Source organism: Dacryopinax primogenitus (assembly GCF_000292625.1).
Source record: "Dacryopinax primogenitus strain DJM-731 SS1 chromosome Unknown DACRYscaffold_8, whole genome shotgun sequence".
Classification (NCBI taxonomy): Eukaryota; Fungi; Basidiomycota; class Dacrymycetes; order Dacrymycetales; family Dacrymycetaceae; genus Dacryopinax; species Dacryopinax primogenitus.
In genome coordinates, this window is record NW_024467205.1 from 715,878 (window position 1) to 723,192 (window position 7,315).

Below are 7,315 nucleotides of genomic sequence, written 5' to 3' on the forward strand. Positions count from 1 at the left end.
GGAGGATGATCTTATGCAACACAAAGGTTGAGCTTTGTTTGGTAAGGAATGAGAAGATGAACGTACAAATAGCTTCGTGGACGTGGTTACGATACTGTTCTACCTTGGCCACGTCTTGTATGGTGATTGGATCAGTAAGGACGGGTACAACGCCACGCGGATGGCGATAAGCACAGGCAGTCCATTAACTGTCCGTCTGCTGGCTGTGCGGGGTGAATCCGAGGCCGTGGATCTGTTTGTTCCATGTACGAAGTGTGCAAGACTGCCTGCCGAGATATCTCGGATGGTGGAAGAAGCGGAAAGAGCAAGAAGGCGCAGCTATGTACCACTCCGCCTGATCCCAGCTCGACGGGCGTCATATCACGTGATACTTTGATTCTACCCGCCAGGAATACGAGTAAAGCATACTTAATGCATAGGATCGTCGGGCGAGGACGCGGGTGATTGGGAATTGACAGCATCGACGTCCGTCAACGTTGACCTCGACATCGTCGACGAGGTCGGTGTGCTTATCAGACCTAAGTTGGCATGAATATGAGAACGGAAAAGTGCAGCAAAGAAGACCCTGTCCCTTGACTGTCACGGACGTTTATTCGACTCTGCGTCACGCGCTTTCATTCTGGGTACTTTAGGCAATCCCGGTCGCTTCAGAGTTAGCTGGTAGATGCTCCGTTGCCGACCCACTGCTCACTGCAGGTTGTGATGAGAGTGTGATTGTCAATGCATATGGTCAAAGGAGTGGTTACAACCAGTGTCTACGAGTACGATGCACGAGTACAGGTATTAGTGGCATATGGGTGGGCACATAATGGAAGAAGCAGAGTGGAAGCATCAGGGCTACAAATGGGAGTATGTGTGATATTGGTATTAACCAGTGAGGAGAATGTTGCATTGCAAGCGATCAAGACCAATGTACCGACCGAGCCGGAACTTCTTCTTGGCGAGAGTACCATGTCGGGAGCGCCCGTAAAACCGCAACCATTGGTTGACTTGCACATTATCAGCGTCGCGAAGACGATTGAAGTCCTGGATGTCCGGCTATTCCAGGGAGGGTCAAGTCAATTAGGAGAAATACGAAGTAGACAAGGGCATACTATCTCATTGTATGCGACATGGTCGTCTCGGGGCACTCTCGCATATCGGGGCACCCCTTTCTTGTTGCATCGACCGTTCCAAGTCTGAGGAAACAAGGTTAGCGCATGCGCGGCTATTTGACTGGATAGGTGCACCTTTGCAGTCATGCACTCGACGCGCCGCAACCCATCACGTGGCACCGGCAGCTCTCGGGTAAGCGTGTCCTCTATGTGAGTGACTCTCCCCTCTATGCGGGTGAGTGTTCCCTCTATGCCAGTGAGTGTTCCCTCTATGCCGTCGAACCTCTGGTCTACACGAGCCAGCCCATCGATTAAAGTCTGTTGAATTTGGGCAAGGCGGTCCATTAACTGCTCGTTTGCTGGTGGGGCAGGGGAATCTGAGGCGGATCTGTTTGTACCTTGAGCAATGCTAAATTAGAAAGTGTCCCATGTAAGAGCATACATCTGAGCTGTCGTATCCCATTGAGCATTTGTTGTTTCCAGGCAACTTGCGCTGAGGGGATTCTCTTGGTTCGCACGTGGATCTCCCCTCCTAGGCGCGCTGTTGTGGACAAAAGTCAAAATTCCAAAGTCCATGAATGGAGGGAACACATACCACAACACTCTGCGACAAAGGTTGATTTCAAGGTTGATTCAAGGGCAATCAGGCACGCGTCAAACCCCAGAAGACGAGTAAATCACGTGACATTTCGACTCAGACTTCATCATCAAATCACGTGAAGCTTTGATTCCACTGACCAGGAATACGGGTAAAGTACAACGTGAAGGTCACCGCTCCCACTGAACGGTTTACGGAGTGCGTGGATGATTACTTCATTGTCTGTGGAACGGCCTATGTCATGGCTGAACAAGAAAACTTCGATGGCATCAGCTAAACAGCTCTTCCCAAATCACTCCTGGTGATACTATATCGAGGTAGAGAGGGTGTCCAACACGAAGCCGAATGTCCGTTCTAGCAGCAGGGCGATCATCAAGTGTAGGCTATTGTAAGAACCTGAGAGCAGCGTGCGCAGAATGAGGCGTGCTATCGACCGTCACTTTCATGTCGCTAGCTCTTGAGGCGACTTCAGGGGGACGATGGAGAGGAGGCGGGGGTGGGAGAGGTCAAGGAGCCCTTCGTGCGAGAGGCGGGGAAGGAAGGGGGGGTGGAAATAGTGCGAGAGATCGGGTTTGGAAGGACAAGAACAAGGCGAGGCGAGGAAATCACGATCAGAAGAGAGGGCATGACAAGAAGCTGGCACGCGCTGCAGGACCACCAGCATCAGACGCCGGTTGACCTCATTGTATGCGGACGGATAAACATGGCTCCGGAACACAATCAACAACTTACCTGGTGGTCACACCGGATCAGCCTGAAGTTGGTGTGGGATGCACGGATCCCTCGATATTTCAGTCAGATGGTCTTCTACGCATCTAAAAGCAATTGTTACGCCAACAAACGCAGCCGTATCAAACTAGCACCACTGAAGGAAGCGGTGAGATGGAGATATCCTAATAAGAGTACTGTGAGCGGTCAGTCGTCCTGCTTCTGTTGATACGCGCCGATAACTTTTGCACGGATTATAATAGCAACAGGCGCTCGACCTGAGTAATTGGGACTGCGAGCAGAGCTTCGACAAGGTATATATAGAATGCAGCTACGCTTCTCGAAGGTCGACAATCCATTCGTCACTGTTTGTTGACACGCTCCGATCACCTATTATCACTATCAAGCCGAGTGAGCTATAGGTTCTCCAATATAGTTGTCGTCCTTACTTCCTGCGTTTACCTCTGCTCTCAGCGTAGGATGACGACGAATCCCAACAAGAGAGAGGAAGAATTGAGCGCCGCCGAAGTCCTGCGGCAACCAATCACCCTGCCATGCGGAAAGATTATCCCAAATCGTCTAGTCCAGGTACCAGATCCTTGTCGCGTCCCTTCATGCTGTTGACAGTTCGCAGGCGTCGATGTATGAGGCTCTCGCGACGTTTGGCGGTGGTCTACCGAACAATATCCATTTCAGACTGTACGAAGCATGGTCGCACGGTGGATGGGGAATGATACTGTGTGGTGCAGCACGTCTAGTGACACAGACCCTTTCCTTAAACTTAGGACGAGACTCTCAGGCAATATCTTCATCGACCCACGGTATCAAGGTGCGTCGTATCCTACTTTGCATCGACATCACTGACTATACACTCAAGGACTTGGACAAGATGTCATCTTCCTCCCCCGTGGTAACTGGGACGCATACAGGCGCCTTGCGAGGTCTATAAAAGGGCCCCAACCTGGTCCATCAAGTCCACTCGCTTTCATGCAGCTGAACCATGCCGGCCGCCAGTCTACTCGAGGCAACTTTCGCCCACCGTGGGCTCCTTCTCTCGCGCCCTCTGCAATACCTATGGACTCACAACAAGGCTGGCTTGCCAGCATCGCATACCGGGCATGTTATGGTGTGGCTCGTGAGATGACTATAGAGGAGATCGAGGGGGTCGTGCAGCAGTTTATGGATGCCAGCGTCATGGCCTTCGAGACTGGTTGGGATGGAGTCGAGATACATTGTGCCTATGGCTGTGAGTTTGTTCTACTGAGCATGTTTGTATCTCCGTTGATAAGCTCATGTAGATATCTTGTCCTCATTCCTATCGCCCCAAGTGAGGACAATGTCTTCCTGATCCGCTGTTGAACGAAGCTCATCAATTCGCAGACGAATCATCGCAAGGACGCCTATGGTGGGAACACTGGCGCTCGCAGCAAGATATTATTGGATGTCATATCCTCCGTCCGCGCAGCCGTTCCTTCGTCGTTCGGCGTGGGGATCAAGCTCAACTCAAGGGATATGATGAAAGGTGGTCTGTCAGAAAAAGAGGCGCTGGAACATGTGCGTCTCATACATGAACACGGAGGAATCGATTTCATCGAGATAAGTGGTGGGACATTCGAGGCGGCGGGTAAGTTCTGTCCTGTCGACACCATACCTGTCTAATATCCCCGGAACCTTCATGCTGCCCAACGATTCCTTGACTACCAAGCCATTCTTTGAACGTTTCGCGATCGTGCCATCCAATTTACTCGCAAACGATCCGGACGCCCCTCGGATAATTCTAACGGGTAACATGCGGTCACGCGTCCAGTGCGCAGAAGTCATCAAGAGCAACACGGCTCAGTTATGTGGTATGGCCAGACCAGCGGCGATAGATCCACGATTTGCGGACAAACTCCTTGATGATCGGATACCCGAAATGATGGCTGTGTCTCCGTCCTACGACATCAAAGCCGGCCCCGTCGTCAACCTCGCTCCTATTCGAGTCATTGGATTCTCCGTGCAGACGATGTATCACAGTTTCGCGCTGGCTCGGATTGGGAGAGGGCAGAAGGTTGATATCCGGAAGGGATTCTGGCCTATGACTTTATGGCATATTCTGTACAGTCAGGATTTCTGGACTCTTATTCTGACAATCGTTGGTGTTCTTATTCTGTTTCTTGTTACGAGTAGATGATAGATGGAGGATATTAATAACCGGGATGTCGACTTCCGCTGACTGAATCGGTTATGTGATGAGAAAAGTAGAAAATATTCACGTGCTTTGTGCAAAATAACCGTTTTTAGACCCTTGGGAACTTTGATGATGAACGGGGAATAAACCATGAGGGGAACACCAGAGGGGGCCACGTCAACGTCCTCTCTTCTCCTTGCTTGCCGTTCAGGATGACGTCCAGCGTTAACAATGGACATACGAAAGAGCTGAGCGCGACTGAAATTCTTCGGCACCCGCTGGTTCTGCCTTGCGGCAAAGTGGTCCCTAATCGTTTGGTCAAGGTACGCGCTCTGATGGCAGATACCGTAGACTCAATTTGATATGGAGTAAAACAGGCATCAATGTACGAGGCACTCACATCGTATGGAGGTGGTCCACCGAATGACCAGCATTTTAAATTGTACGAAGCATGGTCAGAGGGTGGATGGGGAATGGTGCTCACTGGCGCGTCTCTTCCAATCTATTTATCTACTTCGCGAGGCTCATTCTATACTAGGGAATCTGATGATAGACCCTCGATATCAAGGTGAGTGGCATGATTATTTTGTTCTCAATTCGCTGATAATGTACTCCAGCTCTCGGTCAAGACCTCATCATGCTCCCGCGCACCAAATTGGACTCATATAGTCGTCTTGCAAAGTCTATCAAAGGTCCCCAACCCGGCCCATCATCTCCACTCGCCTTCATGCAACTGAACCATCCTGGGCGCCAGTCGATGCGAGGCAACTTTCGCCCTCCGTGGTCTCCTGCCCTCGCACCCTCTGCAATACCTATGGATTCCGAAGAGGGATGGCTCGCTACCCTCGCATACAGGACGTTTTACGGCATACCTCGTGAGATGACTGTGGAAGACATCGAGCGTGTGGTAAGGCAGTTTACGGATGCAAGTGTCATGGCTTATGAGACTGGTTGGGATGGTGTTGAGCTACATTGCGCTCATGGATGTAAGCCGGCGATATTTTGATGGTGGTTTCCAGTGTTGACTGAGTGGTGCAGACCTGCTCTCTACATTCCTCTCGCCCCGGGTGAGGACGATGACGACCATTTATATCATGCAAGACTGACCAATTCACAGACGAATCATCGCAAGGACGCCTACGGCGGGAGCACACGTGCTCGCACCAAGATATTGTTGGACATCATTTCATCCATCCGGGCGACTGTACCTTCGTCTTTCGCCCTGGGAATCAAGCTAAACTCCAGGGACATGACGAAAGGTGGTCTTACTGAGGAAGAAGCCTTGGAACAGGTTCGACTGATACACGAGCACGGAGGGGTTGACTTTATCGAGATAAGCGGGGGGACGTATGAGGCAGTGGGTAAGTTCTACTCTTCAGGACACTACTGCGTTGTCTTATTGGTGGAAGCATTCATGGAGTCAAGCGATTCCACTGCCAAACCATTCTTTGAACGTTTCGCCATGGCGGCGTCTTCACTGCTTGCAAACGACCCGAACGCACCTCGTATAATCCTAACCGGCAACATGCGTTCACGTGTCCAGTGCGCCGAGGTTGTCAAACACAACACAGCACAACTGTGTGGAATGGGCCGACCAGCAGCGATGGATCCAGCATTTGCTGCCAAACTGCTGGATGATCGTGTGCCGGATGCCAAAGCCGCAGCACCTCCTCACGATATCAAAGCCGGTCCAATTGTCAAGCTTGTCCCGGTCAAGGTCGTTGGCGCTTCAGCGGAATCGATGTATCACAGCTTCGTGCTGGCCCGTGTCGGACGAGGACAAAAGATTGATGCGCGGATGGGGCTCTGGCCGTTGACGTTGTGGCATATTTTGTACAGTCGGGACTTTTGGACTCTCGTTGCTGCCCTAGCGGGCATCGTTCTTATGCGGCGCGCCTTGTTGCGCAAGGGTAAAAGTAATATCTCACAGAGGGGCGATAGCGCAGGTCACCTTGCCTCGCCTTGCACGTACTTCTGTGGCTCTCCATCTGTGCCGGGCATGTAGAATTACCAAAATCGATAGTTCTCACTAGTGACCATCCACCCACGATGCTTCCCAGCCATCCCTGACATCCCATAACCCCCATCCAACATTGGAACAACTCATTCATTGATCCAGGAGGCTACTACTGACTATTCCACAGCTGATATCGATTTAATATCAATGAGAACATACGGGTTCCCTGACACGCATTACGGATTTCGGATTTCGCTATTACGAAATCCGTAATCCGGCATGGGCTGTGCACCTTTTGATCCCAGGTCCGGGGCCCGAAATCAGGTAAGCAATATTAGGTCATGTAAGCACGTGACCTAGGCACACTTTCTTTTCTACTCCAAGTATTGTAGAGTATTATACATGTAGATAATAATTAATAATTATTTAATGCACACAATTGAGTCAATTATTTGAATTTAAAGGACTTGTGAGGACACTCAGGCACCACCAGAAACACCATAAAATTAACAGTATCTACAAGATACCTAGGAGTTTTTACCAGAAAAACTCGAGAATATTTTTTTGGGTTACACAATGCTGAAAAACACATAATGACAGGCAGGGGAGGAGTGGAGAGGAGGGGGAAGAGGAGAAGAAAAAGAAGAAAAAAAGATTAATCATCCCCTCTCTAAGAGATCTACTTGGGGAGCAGGGGGCAGGCTGGGGGGGATGTTTGTATCTCACCATTCTCACCCACCCTCATTGAAATCTTGAGGACACAGTGGTTGGGATCTTGTCAGGGCACC

The 7,315-nt window shown here is 50.6% G+C and overlaps 3 protein-coding genes across 3 annotated transcripts; 2 read left to right on the forward strand and 1 right to left on the reverse strand.

Annotated features, from left to right (window-relative positions):
• Positions 1-712: 712 nt before the first annotated feature.
• On the reverse strand, positions 713-1,670 carry DACRYDRAFT_116012 (uncharacterized protein; the record flags this gene model as incomplete). The annotated part of the gene is made up of 4 exons (XM_040770115.1): positions 713-1,038; positions 1,095-1,178; positions 1,230-1,482; positions 1,537-1,670. 4 exons carry the CDS (start codon positions 1,668-1,670, stop codon positions 868-870), a joined length of 642 nt encoding a protein of 213 aa, XP_040629179.1. The 3' UTR covers positions 713-867.
• Positions 1,671-2,263: 593 nt separating this feature from the next.
• Positions 2,264-2,894, forward strand: DACRYDRAFT_21983 (uncharacterized protein). The gene is made up of 3 exons (XM_040772627.1): positions 2,264-2,606; positions 2,654-2,811; positions 2,875-2,894. The coding sequence occupies exons 1-2, from the start codon at positions 2,396-2,398 to the stop codon at positions 2,680-2,682; spliced, it is 240 nt and encodes a 79-aa protein (XP_040629180.1). The 5' UTR covers positions 2,264-2,395; the 3' UTR covers positions 2,683-2,811; positions 2,875-2,894.
• DACRYDRAFT_51770 (FMN-linked oxidoreductase) lies at positions 2,881-6,575 on the forward strand (the record flags this gene model as incomplete). Its single annotated transcript, XM_040775055.1, has 7 exons — positions 2,881-2,988; positions 3,035-3,152; positions 3,652-3,672; positions 5,188-5,556; positions 5,609-5,637; positions 5,688-5,931; positions 5,980-6,575. 7 exons carry the CDS (start codon positions 2,881-2,883, stop codon positions 6,573-6,575), a joined length of 1,485 nt encoding a protein of 494 aa, XP_040629181.1.
• Positions 6,576-7,315: the final 740 nt, after the last annotated feature.

Bases quoted from the DNA above. Each gene is read 5' to 3' on its own strand.
- DACRYDRAFT_21983 (XM_040772627.1), top strand. From the start codon at position 2,396: ATGGCTCCGGAACACAATCAACAACTTACCTGGTGGTCACACCGGATC. The intron at 2,607-2,653 runs GTCAGTCGTCCT...ACTTTTGCACGG, and splicing joins TAATAAGAGTACTGTGAGCG to ATTATAATAGCAACAGGCGC.